This window comes from Lampetra fluviatilis, chromosome 15 (genome assembly GCF_964198595.1).
Source record: "Lampetra fluviatilis chromosome 15, kcLamFluv1.1, whole genome shotgun sequence".
In the NCBI taxonomy this organism is placed as follows: Eukaryota; Metazoa; Chordata; class Hyperoartia; order Petromyzontiformes; family Petromyzontidae; genus Lampetra; species Lampetra fluviatilis.
Genome location: NC_136289.1, coordinates 7,707,417 through 7,726,785, shown reverse-complemented (window position 1 = coordinate 7,726,785; position 19,369 = coordinate 7,707,417). Strand labels below are relative to the sequence as shown.

At 46.2% G+C, this 19,369-nt stretch overlaps 1 protein-coding gene across 3 annotated transcripts in view; it reads left to right on the top strand.

Annotated features, from left to right (window-relative positions):
- Positions 1-19,369, top strand: part of LOC144936152 (rho GTPase-activating protein 7-like) — a 152,389-nt gene that overhangs the window by 68,778 nt on the left and 64,242 nt on the right. For all 3 annotated transcript variants that reach the window (XM_078863058.1, XM_078863056.1, XM_078863057.1), the window contains one exon: positions 6,587-6,620. In XM_078863058.1, the coding sequence (XP_078719184.1) occupies positions 6,587-6,620 (34 nt within the window). The remainder of the gene's footprint in view (positions 1-6,586; positions 6,621-19,369) is intronic.

Below are 19,369 nucleotides of genomic sequence, written 5' to 3'. Positions count from 1 at the left end.
ATCAAACAGAACTCTGTACCGAATATTCGCGATTTCGTTTTTTTTCTCGTATCCCTCGGGCCTGTTGAGGTTTCAGATTTCATTTTGTTTTTGCAGCAGAAGGTCGGCGCAGAGTAACAGGCCCCGGCTGGCACACGCGATGGCTGCTAAATTGAATTTCCTCTGAAGTGCTGGCACACTATAACGAGAAGCTTCTTATCGGGGGGGGGGGGATGGGGGGAAGCGTGCGTAGGTTGTAAAAATCCGATTACTCGGCGTCGGGCATGTTTTGGCCATCACTAGAGATGCTCCCTAAAGCAGAACAGAAAGACAATGTACAAATTACATTTGTAACTGCTGTAGTAAAAGTATTTTTTTATTGCATGACATTTTTATGTTTTTCGATTATTTTATTTATGTTCATAATTGAATTACATAATGAAACCAATGCTTTTACGACCATAGTCAGGATCGTATACTTGTTAAAATATTTGTATTCTATTCCAAGTCTTCAATTACTACACGGACAGTGCCCTCAATTTTAATTTTCTTTTTTTAATGTATACACATCACACTCACACTGTACACTCTTCGATTATCCTACAACTTTAATGTTTACTAATTTTTATCAGCTTTCTTTGTTTTATATTTTTCCCAATGTTATTCCAGTCGTCGTGCTACTTCGGCCATGTCCGCTCACGACATGAACACACGTGTGTCCATTATGAACTCGCACAGAGCAGTGCATCGCTCCGTGCTAGAGAACGTCCTGTGGAAGGTGATATCACAAAACTACGTCGGAGATCTCGTCAAATGACCGCTTATGTACACTAGGTGCGCTGCACTTTCTTACGTTCCCTGCTTTAGAGATGTTTGTCAGGTGGCAGTAAAACTAAAATATTCATTCTCAGAACTGGACGTTTTTCCCAATTTGCATAAAAACTTAATTTAACACGATTATGTTTACGTGCAGGCTTTGGTGGATCAGGCTTACACCATTAACTGTCTACACTTGCGAACCTGGGTTCAATGATGGGAGGTTGATATCCAGATTTGAACCAAGGATCTCAATATTACCAACTCAATGCTTTTTTTTTACCTCTGAGCCAATCGGCCACGATTACATTTTTCTCATTTCGATAGCCCTTCTTTTTAGCTAACGCATCTCAATATTACAACAGACATCAACTGTGTTGCAACGGCTGTATTCGTTTTGTCAAAGGAGTGAAAGTCACAGTAGGTCAGCCGTCCTAAACATCATCTGTCCCCCCCGAGGCAGCACCAGCCCTTTCGCAGTGCGAGCCTCCCCCCTGCTCGAAACAATACCGCTCCTCCGTGCCAAGCTTGCACTCCATTGTTGCATGCCATTGTAAAAGGGCGGCCAGCAGTAAAAATAGACGGCTGTGTTGCATGTGCAGAACTGCTCAGGCGGAGGGGGTGGGGGGGGGGCTTATCAATGAGAAGTTATCAAGTTTGTTTATAGGGCCCCGTTATTGTGAGAGCACCCAGAGAGTAGACAAAACAAGACCCGCAATTGGCTTTGCAAAGGCCGGCTAACACGTGCTGGATTCTTATTGGCGTGTCTCACGTGACCGCAGGCTGCGAGGATGGCAGTCGGCAGAAATATCAACTGCGAGATGCCTTCTTCTTCACGGCATTGCCCCAACATACCGTGGAATCTGCGAGAGATTTTGACCACTTTAAATGGGCAATATTCCATTCGTCAGAACCAGAACAGAATTGGAAAATTACGTCTTGTAAAATTGCAATTTACGTACATAGAAAACACGTGTGCAGTTTGCACCATTAAAGCAATTCGGGGATGTGTGTATTGTTGTAATTATATCTGTAAGTTGTGTGAATCCAGCACGCTATGTATGCTGAACTTCTTTCGCGCTGTACGTAGTAGCCAACCGTGCTCGTCGGAGGTGCGGGAGAACGACAACAAACGAAACACAAAAAGCAGTTCTAAATAAATTCGTTTTAGATATTGATTTGAAATGTAAATTTATATTTAAAACGGTGTTCAGTTGACCTGGTGGAAAACCTCAACTGGAGGCAGCAAATGCCTTCACCGTGAGCCAAATAGAAACTGACAGCAGCATCATATGAATATTATAAAAGTAATTGCTTACTTTTATATATTATGCATGTATATCCAGAGAAAGCCTCGCAAATTTCATATGGGTCCTGCCAAGTTTTGACAGTAGGGGGCGATGCTGCTGTGCGTAATCTCAAATAGTACTTTGTAGATATTGTTTTTCAGCATTGGGATGTTTGGTCACTACCAGTTACACTGTATTTTTTTGCTATGGCAGCAAACCGGGGAACCAGAGGAAATCCATGCAGAACAGCGAGAGAACATAGAAACCCCAAACAGAAAGGCGCCGGGGTCAGGCTTCGAACCCTTGGCGTGACACAAGTGTTACCACTGCAAAACCATGCTGGCCTAATGACGTTGTGTTGTTGTGAAAGTTCGTGTCGCTCGCTGTTGCGTTGATGTTTATGAATAGAGATTGCTCGTCGTATTCATTATTAGTTTACCTTACTCGGTCATCCGTGAAAAGAGCAACTAGCTGAATGCACCGCCACCTCGTAATAAAGTAAATGTATTTAGTCTGCGTATCTAAATCGAACTAAATAAATATACCTGCTCCCCCGTCGTGAATCGCTCTTACCGTGTATAACTTCATTTCGTCTCTTCTACTCGCGCCAAGCAGCAATGAATGCCTCTAAGCCCAGCATAGCTCCTGAACTAATCCTGCAAGTGTCGGGTTTTTAGAACACATTTTCGATCCACCCGTCTGGCGTCTAATGTTCAGTTCCTCCGAAATGTGCATTTTTGTTTTGTTTCCACGATTCAATGCAAGAGTCGCCTTGCTGTGAGCCGAAAGCCGCTGCTGCTTCTTGCTGCTTCGTGCCTCGCTTGGGCGGCTTGGCGAGACTCGCGTGGCTGGGACGGCGGTCGTCCCTCCTCCGAGGGGACCTGTGACTCGTGCGTGGCTATAGCAGAGGAGACCGCTGTGGAGCGGAGGATCATTCTTCACCGCGATGAACCAGCCGGGTCCCCTTCCTGTTTGCTGTGCTCGTCCACGGAGGGAGGTGGGGGGGGTGAGGAAGAGGAGATGGAGGGTGGGGGCTCAGGGGGCCAGTGGGAGACCAGAATCTGCTTGCAAAAAACCCTTTAGGTGGAAGTTTCCCTTCGGTTGTCAAATAAATATATGTGTGTCTGCCCATGATGGAAGAGTAGGCCAGAAAACCCTATAGATTGGCAGAATCAGAATGAATATCTTAATTTAGACTGGAGGAATCCAATGAGATGTGAAGCTCTTTTTCACAGATGTCCAGTTGGACATTGGCTCTCTTAAGGTCCCTTTAGTGGAGGCCCTTCTGCCAAGATTGGCGTGAGAAAGCAGTTTCAAGACTGCATCTTTACCTACTGCCTTGTATATACAGTATATATATAAATGGAGTAGCAGTCGGGCAGTTGATAGCACACTGCACTTTAAACGTAGCAACCTGAGTTTGATTACCGGCTATGACTTATCAGTGGCGAGTGATATCCGAACCGATCCCAGATCCACCACCTTCAGTCCACACTGACTAGCGTGGTGAATTATGGTAAAACAACCTCTGTGACCAACATGGCATGGGGAGGCCTTCATCCAGCTGTGAATTCACAACAGGGCTGAACATTATTACCGATATTTGTCACATGAAGCGGGAAGGTTTGGTAATAAAGCAGGTGTTTCTTTGCAACCGACTTACAGGTCTTATTCAAACCGCGCACACGGAATGCAGCGTGTGAGCTTGGGGCAAACAGGGACACGTTCCAGTGTTATGCCCTCGTACACGTGGCTTCTATTCAGCCCCAGCTCCTCTGGTTTTCACCCACATGCCGTGCTTAGTTCAAAAAGGATGTGGCCAAACATCCCAACCAAGTCAGTACCTTCTTGAGAAAGGCTTGACACTTAGTCACGGTTTCCTGCAAAGGTAAGTTACATTGTTATTATTGTTCTGGGATCTTGGACAGGAGATCAGTGCTTGTGTATATATGTGTCTTCGTGGTAGCGGTGGCATAGTTGTTGTTGGGAGCGGTGGCATCGTGGTTAGTGTGCTGTGCTATGAACCGGGCGACTCGAGTTTGATTCCTACTCACAACCAATAACAGTGACGAATGTCTAAACCGAACCTGGCCCCCCCCCTAGGTCGACTCAGCCTCAAATGAGTACCTGGTGTGGTGTGTAAAAACATCAGCACTAGGGAGACAAAGGCGGTCTGCCGTGGTGCCTGCCACCCCACCCGCTCGTGTGCCATGCCGGCCTTTATTGGTGCTCGCTAACAGCACTTGCCCCAACTTTTTGTTAAGGCTATATAGGGGGGAATCTTTGTCTGTGTGTGGTAGTGTGTGGGGAGCAGTAGTGTAACAATTAGCGTGCTGCACTACCAACTCGGCCACCCGAGTTCGATTCCCGCTTACGACCAACACCAGTGACGATTATCTAAACAGGTCTTGGCTTGGGCCTCATCTAGGTCGACTCAGCCTCAAATGAGTACCGAGTGTGGTTATGTAAGCATAGCCATTGGGGAGTCAAAGGCAGTCAGGCGTGATGCTGTCCACCCACCCCCTTGTGTGCACGGTAACAGCACTTGCCTCGACAATCTGTTCAGGCTGTTCGGAGGATCTTTGTCTTTCTGTGTGTGTCTCACTCTCGAGCCTGGGTCTCGGGTGAGCTGCTGAGGGCAGATAGTTGCCGGCGTTGTGGGAGGAAGGGGAGGCCAACGCAGGGATTGTTGCTGGAGCGGAGGAGGTCGTAAAGGGACAGGAAGACGGGGAAAAGGACACGAGGGGTTGCTTTGGGGGGGGGGAGGGGGCTGCTTAGGGGCCCTGGGTGAGAGTTGGATGGGTGAGGATGATATTGCTGATGTAAGAGGTGGCTTGGCAACGTCAACATCTCTCCAAGATGTCACGGTTTCTTCCAGGTTTTTTTTATATCTCCCTGCTAAGTGTTGACACTGGCATGTAAGTCGCCACACGCACGCAAACACAAGACCACGAACAAACATCAGCGCGTTCAATCTCACGGGTTTTTTCCCCCCATAAGGTTTCCGATCACTTGAAACACATGGGTGCTGCAAGGGTCCTTTGATGTTAATTAATAAAAAAAAACTGATGTATTTAGCCAAGTGTGTTTCATTGCACAGTTCGCAACGGAGACCTGACGGTGTAGTTCTCCGGTGCGTTCTCGGGTTGTGTCGCTCGGCGTGTCGTCCAAACGTTTTGTTCCACACAATGGGAGTTTCTTCAGGAAGTGAATGCCATTGGCCGGCATACGGAAAACAACACGCGTAAAACCTGAAAACACATAGGAGAGCTGTACGGCACAACCGCGAAAGCCTCCGCAGTGTAGACTGACGGCACATGTTCTTCAGGCACGAGAGCGTGTGATTTTAGTAGCTACTGCCCTCATTTACTACTATAATGAGCCAATAATGTCTGTGTGTCCCGCGCGTGACGTCACTCCACGTCAACTAGCCCCCCTCGTTAATACTCATGAGCGGGTGACGTCACTCCACATGTAGCACCCCCCCCCTCATTAATAATCATGAACATGTGACGTCCTCCACATGGACCCCTCCTCATTAATAATCATGAGTGGGTGCCGTCACTCCACATGTAGCACCCCCCCCCTCATTAATACTCATGAACAGGTGACGTACTCCACATGGACACCCCACCATTAATATTAATTAGCGGGTGACGTCACTCCACATGGGGGGTCTAGGCGCCTCCTCCCCCCTCCTCGGCGTCAACTCACAACCCTCACTACAAAGGCAGAACCCTCACGTCACGCGATCTCCGTAACGCTGTTGAGACATCAAAGTAAAAGGACGTCATGATGAACAAGGGAAAATCACCTTTAAATTAAATAGGTCTGTATCACCGCAGCATTACAAATTGCACACGAATTGATGCAATGAATATCACGTCGCGGCCTGCTTTTCGCTTGCAAGGTTCAGATTTACTGAAACGCACCCATCCTTGGGCGGGCAAAAGGCTAGTACTGCAATGTTCTCTCACAAATGTCCCACCTTTGTGCCCTCCCACCCCCATCCAAATCACTCCCAGCCCATCCCTTTTCTAGTTAGTGCCCCCACCAATCACCAATCTGATAAAACGTCGGGAAGTTGTTGCATCAGTCTGTCCTTTCCCATTGAGTACCCTTGGCATCAGCCTGGCGTGGGCAGCAGTTGTGCCAGCCTGGGCGTGGTGTGCGCTGCCACCGCTTCATTTCTTGTTTTTGTTGATTTTTCTTATTTTGTTGTTGTCCGTATTTTTCTACGTGTATCGTATGGTTAATTTGAATAATATTATTTTCAGTTTTATATGAGCATCATCGTCCATGCAAACCGCATCTCACAATCGCCGAGGAATCACAGGCGAGCTGGAAGGCAGCACCCACGCGGTAGCTGTTGGCAACAATTGCCCAAGCTCTGCAGTCCTCTTTATGGTTGCTTTGTATCACATTTTTAGATGCCTTAAAAGTTAAACGGTTTATAAGTTTGATCGAACTAACAACATCCGCTGTGTGTTTGCTCCCTGTAGGTTCTGGCTGTGAGGCTGCACAAGGAAAAGGCTGGTGAGTAGTTCATGTTTACTATTAACACTACGGTACTGTGATTGTTTCAAGGGTACTTATTGTCAAAGTTACGATCATAACTGAAGTACAGATGCCGATGGAGATTAGTTTGTGTGTATTTTTTTAGTATTTAACTTTGATTACATTTTATGAATAAAATATGTGAATTTCCCTCATTAGGGTTGTTGTTATGGTTGCTATAGGAGTGCAAAATTAACAGATAGACTTATTAACTGATCCTGGGAAAGAATGTGTGCTAATTATTAACCCTTTGAAGCTACCCAGCTTTCTATGTCACAATGCCTCACCAATGCTGGGAACTCTCCGTTGGTGACTCAGGAATATAATATTAAAGCGTGCACATTACTCAACATTGGGACTCCAGGTTTCCCCAATCACTCATGCACAGCTGGCTCCTAGGACCGTAACACCAGCTGCCAAGTTACCGTCCAATGTGACTCACAACCACCGGTCCCCCTTCACCAAGCCTGCCACGGATGGATTTCCCAGTGCCTGTTTTCGCCTCCTTGCCCTCCCATTCGACAATCTTAATGGAACGCTCCTCTGAGCTGACCTAACCGTGCAGGCCCCACACCTGTCTGCATGTAGCTCCGTCCATGTGAGCACGATGCTTGTATTGGAGAGCCTCATGGGAGGAGAGAAGGGGTGCGGAGAGAAGTGCAGGTCAGCAAGCCCAGGGGAGGCCAACTCCCAGTGGGCTGGGTTCACGCTGCGCACAGAGCACACTCGGCATTTTAGCCACAGCACGTGTGCGGTCATGCAGGTTCATGCGTGCGTGATTTGCACAGTTCTGAGCATGGGTGGAATTGGATTTTGAACCATGTGCGTGCGTGAGTCTGACCCACAAGTCACCCCCTTTTGGGAGATCAAACTGCATTCCGTGCACACCAATCGTGGGCAGTAAATTACCAGTGTTGAAACAAACAGCATCTCTATAAAGCGCGATTCGACTCCTGGCAGGAACACGCGGCGCGCGCGCACTCATCAAAGCCTTCGAAACGCGTCCTGCCCTGCCACCGCGCACGCCCAGCCATATTGTTTTTCGCTACCCTTTATCTTTTGTCGGTGGCTTAGGGGCCTGTGTCTTGACCGTGCTTCGGCTTAACATTCCTCCTCATTGGAGGGCTCGTAATTAAGTCCCCGTAAATGGCCGGGGGTCGCGACCCAGCAGGCCAGGTCAGTCTTGAGCGGCGTCGGCAGGGAGGGGCGTCCTGCCGAATGACCGCGTCAACTGGCGCAGCTGGAAATTGAGGGGGTGGGAAGTGGGTGTCACTCAGCCACCGGCCGGCCCTCATAAAGGCCCGACGTGTGGATTGAGACGTCGCTTACAAAACAAAAGCTTAAAGAGAAAAAAGCTCTCGGATTTGTAGGGCACAGCAGTCGACGTTTGTTTGTGATTCAGTTCCGACCAATTTGCTTTTTGCTTCCTGTCCTGGTACGGTGTGGCGGTGCTGCGTAAAATGGGGCCAGATGAGAAAGGGACTTTGCACTGACGGGAGAACGCGCGTCTCAGCGAATTCTACGTGGCACCTGCTTTCAATCTCCAGCGCCCTGGCATCGTTTGTGAAGCAGCTCATTTTGCAAGCCTCTTTTCCCGACAGCCGACCCTAATCTTAGGCCTTGTTGATTTTTTATATTACATTTATTCAGTTTAACACGTCGGCCAAGCCACGTGTTGTGGCTTGGCTCTCCAACACACCGGTGTGCTGTACTAGTGACGAATTGGCATGTTCTGTTTACGTGACAACCCTTACTGGTTGGCTGTGTTGGGTGGTGGCGGATTTTAACGATACATTTATATATTTACGCGATCTAACCCAAAAACCTCTATTATACATTTATTCAATCATTTTTATTCTAGTGAACTCGACGCTCGCAGTAGCTCGGTGCTTATCGACAGCACTCCGCGTTGTGACCTCCTGAACCCGCGGCGTGCTGCTTGCTGTGATTGCGACCCATTTGTCACTTTCGGTGCCTAATTCTATTAGCGGAGGTTAAGCAAGCAAAACGAGCTGAAAAAACGGAACCTAGGGGCGGCCCACATGTGTACACAGGGCCCGGTGATCTGCATGCCACTCGAGGCTATGCCAGAGCTAGAGAAGTTTATGTGGCAGAAGCTCTGTCTCATAGCTGCCTCCTCTAAATATTTTCATTTCTTTCACCGGTGCCTGCAATAACATGCTCTTGGCAATCTCGTGAAAATGACTGACAGCTCTAATTTTGTCTTCTCCTCCGTGTCTCTTTGTGGTCTCCTTTGAGGTGGCACCAGCCCGTGATGGCACAGGCTGCTCCAACTCAACCTTTTCTTATTCTCAGCTTATAGTTTTTACTGATAATATTATTGGGGGTGCTGCTGCGGTGTAATCATTAGCACGCTGGACTTGCAATCCAGAAGTCGCTGGTTCGATCTCCAGGTGCGGCAGTGGACACAATGGGTACGTTTCTTAAATCCCTCCGCTTCTGTCCACCCAGCATTCTAATTGGCTCACGGCGGTCAGTCGATCTGCAGGTCACGGTGTGGTGGGGTTAAGTGTGGGTACTTCCACCTTTTACAACTTTTGGGAGTGTGAAAGTGTCGGCCAAAATGCCCTCTAGAGCAGGGGCCGGCAACCAAAATATCAACAAGAGCCGTTTTTTTTCGAATTCGTAAAAAAAAAAATCTCGATATTTCAAGAGCCGCAATGCATGTCATACGAGACGATGATCTTTAATAAAAATAAAATAAAACGTCACGAAGCAGCTCTTAGAGAGACGCACGTGGCTCTGGAGCTGCAGGTTGCTGACTCCTGCTTTAGAGGGGCTCTCCAGAGCTCCCACTAGTGGAAGCCCTTTGTAGATTTAGTTTTCTTTGTCATTTTTATTTTCAAAGCCTGTCTTTGCCAATCGCTACATTTTCTTGTTCAGCCATTTAATAAGTTATATTCCTCCTCTGAAAATATCACGGACGAGCAACAGATAGATGTATTTTCACATTTTATGACTTCAGTAAGCGTGCGTGAGTCCGTTCATGTGGTGGCTTTTATCAGATGGTTCTGTATCCATCCATAGTGTAGCTACAGGCTTATATAACTACCACCACAACACGTGCAGCACTTTTGTTGAGCATTTACAGAAACTGCATTTTACCCAGAAATGTTTTGTTATTTAAGATGCATTAGCAGGCCTTATATATGTCTAAAAGCTCGCAATGTGAAGGAAAATGAGACAGGCCTTTTTATCCATATCTCATGGTACCAAACTCAGTCAGGGATAAAAAAAAATTGGCTCACATTTTCCAATCATAAAGGTACTAAACTTCGACGGCTGTTTAGCCCCTGTGTGTGTGTGAGCAAATATCGTTCTTGTTTCTCGCTCCTGTGTCGTCTCAAATTTCTCGCGCTTTTTGTTGTTGTATTTTTCTGCTTTTTTCCCCATTTATGCCTTTGGTGTTCCGTGTTTTCTGGATTGCCACGGCATTTAAGCTCCGAGTTAATGCAAATCTCTATCGTTAAACTCCAAGAAGCACACCGCTGTGCATTTGTTCATTGGGTAACGCAAACAATCGGATTCAGTTTGGATCGGTTGACCCCGTTAAGGATCGATACTCTTCACCAAATTCCTTATAATTTGCACTGCAACTTTTAACGATTCCAAATACCATTCGCTTAATTTTAAACCTGAAATGGACTATTGTATCTTTACATTATTAAGTGCAGGCTTATTCCTGCGTGAAGATTAAATTACTTCATAAAAGTTCAGTATTTTAATTTTTTTGTCCCCCTGCCTAATAGCAGAATAGGGAGTTTATAAAGGGAATTTATAAAGGGAATTTATAAAGGCATAATGAACCAGAGGGTTCTGGAGGGCATCTTAAAGATACCGTGGGGCATAACTCACACACCAAAAATTCTTAAATTACCCACAACTGCAGCGTCAAGATCAATGATAGTCCCTGCACAACTCTGATCTCTCAAATTCAAAACGGTGTTAAATCTCAGTTGGGTTAAACCAATTAAATAAATGACACAAGCGCGTTAATTGTAATCTGCTTATTTCATGTAACGTTAATTATGGCTTATGTGTATAATAATTATTAATAATTTACAGCCCAATATCACTCTACTGCTTGATGAAGGCCTCCTTTCATCAAGCAGTCTCGGTCATGGGGGTTGTTCGACCATACTTTACTGTGTAGGTGTTGAGGTTGCCCAGTTCTAATTTGGATATTCCTTGCCACTGAGTCTGAATATTTATTTAGACTGAGCTATGAAGCTCTTTTTTCACAAATGTCCAGTAGGGGTGGGTCAGCAAGTTACATATTAGCAGTGACTGGGAATAAAACTCAGGATGCCGTTTTATAGCACAGTGTGCTGACCACTGTGCCACCACTCCACCCAGTTGATGCATGTTCGTGTATAATTATTTCACCGTACCATGATGAGCAGTGGCATTACCATGAAATTCATGGAATACCTTCAAATGAGTAGGAAGGCAGAGACCCATCTTGAAGTTACGAGGTTTTTCATTTTGTTGGCAGCATTAAGATAAGTATCCCATATACTCTGGATCACGTTTAAGTATATAAGTATATATCCAGCCCATAATTCTCACGCGATTGTAATATATCTCTGACATCACTTCATAATCATCATAAACCCCAAACCAAATCTCACAGGACTTTCCCAAACTGCGTGACCAATCCTGATGGGATGACTGAAGTCCTGGCAGCAGTCGGCTGTTGTGTGGCAAGCTAGGCCACGAGGACAGACGGGATTATGTTGATGTGACCCGTAGGAACCAGCAGCACTCGTCATACTCGCAAATTTTAAGTCTCCACCGGAACAGACATCGGCGTAATGCTATACAGACAGAAGCACGCTCGGGTATCTGACATCAAAACGGCGCGCGTGGTGCTGCATGGCTCTACCGCCCTTTAACCTCAGGCACTGACCCCCGACCCCACGGGGGTCACTTACCTGCCACTCGATCCCAAACAAACACGGGAGCGTCCATCGCAGCCCGTGGTGAAAAGCGACATCATCGCCGTGCCACTCTGCACCACTCAGCGCGCTCTCTCTCTCTCTCGCTCGCAACGGGGGAACAAATGGAGGCTGCCTTCCAGCACGGCCCATATGCTCGTCTCGAGATAAGTCGCATCTGGGATGGCAGGCTTGGAGGAGCTCGGATTTCCAGAGAGTTGCAGCTCATGGGCCTATCTTGTGTCGCGTTGCAGCTGGCATTTCGTGACAGTGACAGCATCCAATGCATATTGCCCGTGGCTCAGGGAGCCATAACGAGGTAGCGTATGTCTTATTAGATTGCAACAATTTACTGGTATAAAACGAGCAAGCTGAGATAAGCCGGAAAAAAAAGCGTGCTTGTCAATTATCTATCTCCGGTATTATAGTTGATTGACTACCACCGGGCTTATGCCCCCTCGATGAGAAAGCAACAGTGGTTGTTCTACAGAGACATTGGTCCTTGGGCATACGAGGGTGAAATAATATCCGCGATCGGCTTGGTAACGACAAAGGAGGTAAGCACCATCCTGCCATTGGGCACTGAAACGCTCTCACTCATGGCCTGTCGTTATTAAGCACGTGCCTTAGTCTCAAGGGGAAGATGGCTGTGCAAATCAGTCTGACTGAACCACCTACCTCGTGTGTAATTTTCTCTGAAATACAAGAAGTGGGGGGCACATAGCTGGCAAAGAGCGTTCAACGTATGACCGAGAGACACACCGTCAGCGAACTACTGTGACCCTGCTTGTCCTATTTTGCCAAAGGTTGGTGGAGTTGCCTCTCTGGTGCCCGACGGTTGTACAGCTGCACACGCCATGGCTTTTTTTGTGCACATTCCCCAAAAGAGCGCCGGTGCGCGAGCTCTGAGTTTTGCCAGGCGAGGCGTTGAGCCATGCCGCCAACTCGCTGTGTGGCTTGGGGGAAAAAAAAACTGACACAATAATTTTTTTTTAAAATCGCTCCTTGTGGAAAAATGCTATTGCCATTTACGACTATTTAGCGTTGGATTGTAATTCGGGTAGGCCCATTTAGGTCTTTAATTCCGAGTGCTGTACCCTCGTGCGTATATATGTTTTCTCCAGGGAATCTGAGGTTCCTCTCTATAAAAATGCACTCAAAAAGTAATAGGTCAGACATCCAATAGCAGGACCATAACTCTTAAAATAGTCTCGGGACTTCTAGATTTCTTTGCAGGGGAGTAGTCATAATGCAGTGTGCTGCTCATTAGGACAGAAGCCCTGTGGTCCCATTTACTAGCCCAGTATAGTATTTAGTGGGCATTATTACGATACGACTTTGACCGTGACCCTGAATGGTCGGCTTGCTGCTGGGTTTCTTCTTTGTGATTGCCAACATAGGCATCTGATGGGAGGTGGAGCTGGCAATTGAGATAAATGTGTTGCTGTGGTGTAAATTAGCTGCAGAATGTGCGGAATGTTTTGTCGCATTCGCTCGCACGCACCGCGTTGCCAATTGGCCCCGACTGCCTGCGTTCCGCCCATACTTTCACGATTCACGAAACTTCACCGCCTCCACATAATCTGCATTGGGTGATGGGGTTTTCTTCAAAGATTCCACAGTGATTGTAACTGAAATTTCCCATTCGTTGTGTGCTGACCTATCGTCCCCGTCTGCAACAAGGACCATTCTCTGAATATTTGGAAGGCCATGCATTATCGTCGACTAGAAATGATCACACATGCCTTTCTTGTTGCAAGAGCTACTTGTTTTTTCAGTTATGTGATAACCCACCCCAATCATGTGGTCAAATGAGCCTTGGAAGGTGTTCGTTTTCTTTGGTGATTTTAAACAGTGTTGGTAATTCCATGTTACTATGATCGGCACCAGTCTCTCCATCGCACATTACATTTGGATTCCTACCAAATGATGCAGCTTCACCGGACGGACTCATGTGGCCAGTTCAGGGTGGTCGATATTGACGAGGTTCAGCTGACCTTGGAACAAGCCTGACCTTACAACCCAACACAGTGGTGAGCCTCGCTAATCTAACAGCTGAGCTGGATGTGACAACAGCATTGCTCACGTATATAGTCCGAGCTTCTTGTGAAGCGTATACGTATCCTCCCTCGCTGAGTGCAAAATAAATAAAACTGTCACGAGCATGGCCGATCAGCTTAGCGGAGCTGGCGTGCTCCTCCTGACCACTCGAAGCCCTAAAGGCATTCGCTGGACCATGGCAGCGGCGCATGGTGCGCCAACGCCGCGAAGATCGCCAGTCGGCGTCGAGCCCGGGGTGTATCATGCGAGCAAACGCAGGCGGCTCTCTTCACAAGATCAGCGCGCACCGTTCGGCCCACCTGGGTGGGCTGACGGCGAGACGAGCCTTGGATGTGAAGGTAAGTGCACGGTGCAAAAAGCCACCCAGGATGGCAGGAGGGAGTAGGTCCTGCCAGACACCATGATAGTTGTCTGCAGAGGCGGCAAGGCAACGGTGATCATCGGCTGCATGTGTTTTCCATCGCAAGTGAATGTAACCTGACCGCATATCTGTTGTTGAAAAAAACACATTGTTTTTCTCTCATCATCAATCTATACTGCCTGCAAACAGAAAATATGTACGTACGTATGTTGAACTTCTTTCGCACCATACGGAGGTAACCGTGCTAATCGGAGGCGTGCAGTTGCCTATCTTCTGTGTTAATGACGGCTGTGATGAGGTGCTTTAGAGTTGTGTTTGCACTGTTATGCCAGTGCAGCTCCAAATAGTTTTTTGTTGTTTCATAACATCAGGACAAGACGAGTCCAGGTGTCCTAAGTTATCAGAAGACATCATAAATTTGTGCTTTTACACCGATTATTAGTTTTGTGGTAGGAAAATTATAGTTTTTTTTTACTTTTGTGCGTAGGCCACACTCGCATGGTTATTTCGGATGCGCTGTTATGTGACAATGATTTTTTTTATATTCTGTCATAATTTTACCACTTGAAAGGTTATTCAGTAGGCTTCAGCCCGCATCTGTTAAGTGACAGTTGAACCACAGAGATATTAGGTCTGAAATGGCATGCTTTGTAAGTTGAATGTACCTATTTGCTGCTTTAGGAATCCTTAAAGGACAAAAAAAGTTCGGCATTTTTTGAAAACTCCAGGAAAACAACCCTTTGGTTTGATCAGCTTAATATTAAAATGCCATGGTTGGTTGATCGTAAAGCTGTAGTTTAATACGACTTGCACAAATTATACACGGTTTACCATGGCTTTACATATAATCCTCTATGCTTGCAAGTTGTTATCTACACTCTGCAGTGGTTTGGACTACAATAATCGGCAGGCTCCGATGAAAATGTTCAGACTCCGATGAAGATTGATAGTGGTTTCCTCTTGTTGAACGTTCTGCTCACTCTTGCCATAGTTTAACGGATGTCTCACTGCATTGCAACGCCTGTTGAGATGCATAAGTGTGTGAACGAAGCCTTGGTGGTACATCACCGTCGAGGCTATGACCTGCCCTATAACACTGCAGCAGTGTCTGCACGTTGCTTGGCAGACCCGATGAAGGCTTCTCCACGTCGTGCAGATCGTAGGGGATATTTTACCGTACTTTACCACGCTGGTCAATGCACTTTGTGTAAGGTGGGGAGCATAGACGTAAGCGCATAGAAGTTTTGAGCAACAATGGAAAATATTGCACATCTGTGGCCCACCATGTAGCCTCATATCCTATAACATCTGCTATGCATAGGGATTGCTTATCGAAACACTATTGAGGCTCAACCCTGCTTAACGTCTGAGATTTGACAAGATTGGGCACATTCTCGGTGATTTGGTTACAGAAATACTGCTTTACAACCTCATCAAATTTATAATCGCCCACGACATTGAGCAGATCCCAGTCCGTGTGGGGTCCTTCAGGAAGAAGCAGATTCCTCGCACAACAACGGTTTCGTGTTGACGTGCAATTTGGCGGTTCCGCTCGCTTGCGTTGGGCTGTTGTCTTTTGGGTCGAATCTTGCCAACGAATTCCCCCTGGTGTCCTTTATCCACCTCTCTCGTTGTTTATCTGTTGTGGGTATCTGTTTGCAAGTTTTTCAGGATATTACCTGCAGCCCCAGGGCCCCTCCCTGTCCGGAAAAATAAACAGCCCCCTCCCCGTGTCTCCCTGCTCCTTGCTAATTCGGTGTCACGGCACTGTGACTGCATCAACACAACAAAATTCGTAGACTAACATTGTGGCTCTTAAATTTTCTCACTCAGGGCAAATGACACATTTATGGAGTACCAATAAATTAGTCGATTGGAGCCCGTTTGTATGTTTTTTTTATTTAAAGGCATTTGACAATGTCTGATAAATGGTTTGTAATTCATTGGTATTTCTTCATACTTAAAAATGTCACTGTTGTTTATGTTGGGTCACGGTGACAAACATAGATTTGTATTTAATAAAAGTGCAAGTTATGATATCAAACAAAACACATCCATCCACATCTATGGAAATATCTGATAACATGGATCTACTGTCAGTCGGAAATGTGTTGAACATGTTATTGCTTTCAATTGCAGGTGATTATTTATTGCATTTTGCTTAACATTTCAAGTCTAGTTTATATGCAGCCAAGTGAGTTTTACTTACAAATCAGACATCCAAAGCAGGGAAATATTAAAACTTAAAACTGGCATACCACTTGCAATCAGAATTATTTATGAGCCTGACTCTTGAATGGGTTGGCCTAATGAGGGTTTTTTAAACTAACAGCAAAAAGAGCAATAAATAAAATTGGAAAATAAAGAGCATCATTCCCAGAAATCAACAAAACTCGAGTGAATGAAGCGGGAGTTGTGGATTTTTATTGACCTCGTCCGGCCTGCGCGTGCCCTCAGCAATGAAAGGGCCTCCTGTGTCGGAGGGCAGCACAGGTCAGAAACAATTACCAAAGGAAATGAGGTCCAACGGACAGAAAGCCCCCTGTTTTTTTTCCCACAAACTCAATTTTCCCAATATGTCCTTTGCACAGAGCAACTTAAAAGCTGCAACATCACGTGGTCTATTTTGTTAACGATGGCACGAGATAAGGGCAAGCGCTGAACTTTTCTGGCTGAATTTGCGCGGTTCTTTTGATGAATGTAGTGGAAAATGGCAATTATTTTTGCCATTGTGTAATAACATGTGAAACGCGTATTTTTTTAAAGTTATATTTCACCAAAACAAACCTGGGTTTGGAAATGTACAGAACAGTTCTGTAAGTACGCCTTGCACGGTAGTCGAGTTGAAATGTTAAGAGTTTGAAGGGAATCCGCGGTTTGATCGGCCAAGTGCGCATGTGTCAAATTAAGCTGAGTAATGAGACAGGTTTGACTATGAAATCTCCATCGCCCACACGATTCACTTTCATTGGTACGAGCCTTCACCACTCCATCTGTGCCGTGCAGTGAACAAATACTCATGGAGCATGCTGTCTCTCGGAGCGAGCTCTGACTTTCTTGCTCACTCCACATGTATAACTCTCTTTATAGAAACCTTTGAAAATAGCAAACTGTGGATGGCCTTCGATTTACAGCTTTCGTGACTGCAGGGATTCATCTTCTTGGTTCTTTCGGTAAAGTCACGTAGAAGGAAAATAATAAAAAAATAAAAATAAAACATAATAAAATAATTCTCACGACGTTTCGGCCACAACGCAAGCAGCCGTCTTCAGGTGGAGAACAGGTCTGTCGAGAAGGCAGAGTCTGAATTCAGACTCTGCCTTCTCGACAGACGGCTGCTTGCGTTGTGGCCGAAACGTCGTGAGAATTATTTTATTATGTTTTATTTTTATTATTTTCCTTCTACGTGACTTTACCGAAAGAACCAAAAAGATGTGGATGGCCTTTTGGGCATTACGACCTTATGCGTGGGACTCTTTACTTGCAGGGCCCTGAGGAGCTTATACGTAGGGATAGATCAGGTGGGAGCGTCAACACTTGGACAAGCATTCATATCTGTGTGTTGTAATAGTGTAAGCATTCAAAACATTTGATGCTTTGAGTTAAGTAAGACTTGCTCACGCTTGTAAATGTCAAAAATGCAAGTTCGTGTGTATATATCACAGTGCACATGTTTTCGGATAGTAAAAAAAGTAGTTTTTGGACAGTAAAAACATTCCATTCACGTTTTTCAGATATTACCAATAAATGGTTGTATTTCAAAATGAAAGACAAGGCCAGAAAGCAGAACTTGGCAAGAGCAGTGAAGGGCGTTTTCATAAATGTTATCCCCTTTCAGATATCACTGGGATTCCTCTTGCCTGCCCCTGCGGCCTCTGAATGGAATTCCTGCAAATAAAGCGCTTGCAGTAAATTTCTCCTCCGCTGAGCCGAGGCATACGCCCGCATTCGAAACACATGCGCGCGTTTGATTTCACAATAAACAGATGCGTCTGGCTGCGAAGAATTGCAAGTACGCTGCCCTCCAGAAAACAAAGTGGAGCTGCCCATTTGGGATGGCATGCGAAAATCCATCCCCTGCCCTCCCCTCAGCGGTAAGGTGGGGTACGATGCGTGTTCGCCAGCGACGGACGTTCGGGCTGACTTTACGGGACGTTTTTTTTAGAATCGCGGCTCAAAAGGGGCCATCTGGACCGCAGACGTCCGGATGTGATGGCGTTCCGTTGGCATGGCCGCTCGCTCACGCGCTGCTGGGTAACAGGTTGTTTTTGAACGGTGGCCTTCGACCGTGAAGAACACAGGTCGCAATTGAAAAAAATTATATTCATTTACGATTAAATAGGAAACCATTAACTGAGTGTCTAGAGTATTTTTTTAAAGAGGCTCCTGCTCAGGATGTTTCATAAATGTTATTTTTTGCAAGTATTTTGCTACACAATGTGTCAACCTCACCACACAAAAGGTGGTTGTATTCCATCCTCTGCACAGTTAGATTTAATAATCCATTGTTTTAGTGCTATCTGATGGCCACCTTGTAACAAATACGACAACACCTTGTATTGCCGGGCAGTTTTTCACACAAGTCTGATCAGACTTAAGCCTTCTGTTAGCTTCCGAGGTACGACGAGATCAGACACAAAAAGAATGATTTGTTCTTTGGCAGCAGTTTCCTTCATCTCAATTATTATTGTTTACATCACCATCGTCACCACCACCACAACAGCAGCAGCAACAACAACAACAGTGACAATGCCAACACCCGGAGTGATAAATAGCACAGCACCTGCATGGTTTCCTCCCTGCCCCCAGCTCCGGTGAAACACAACTCTTCCTTCTGTAACCTTGGAGTGTCACCCCCAACGCTACCCACGTCAACCCGTCACCCCCACGTACCCCCCGCCCGCCCGCTTCGCTCGTAAACGTCTGCCAACAGCTGTGTGCCTCACCTGCTGTTGCTCTGCTGTGGCTGTGGATAGACGGTAATCGCAGGGCCGCTGCTGCTCGTAGGCCACGCCACAGATGGCACGTGCGTACAGCCCTTTTGTTAGTCGGCTGCTTGACGAGGCCTTCCCCGTGCTGTACGGCTTGTAGGGTTTTTTTAAAAAAGCGTACTTCAGCATATTGCTCAGTGCGGGTTTGTGAAGGCGGGGGACATAGAAGTATAGTACAATAAATTGAGTTTGTTATACTATAACAATCTGTATTCTTAGGTTTTTTCGGTAAAGTCACGTAGGTAAAACATTAAAATTAATGAAAGTAAAATAAAATAAAAATCACGACGTTTCGGAGGCAACACAAGTCTCCGTCATCAGGTGGGACCGTCACAGCCAGATTTGCTGCATCAATGT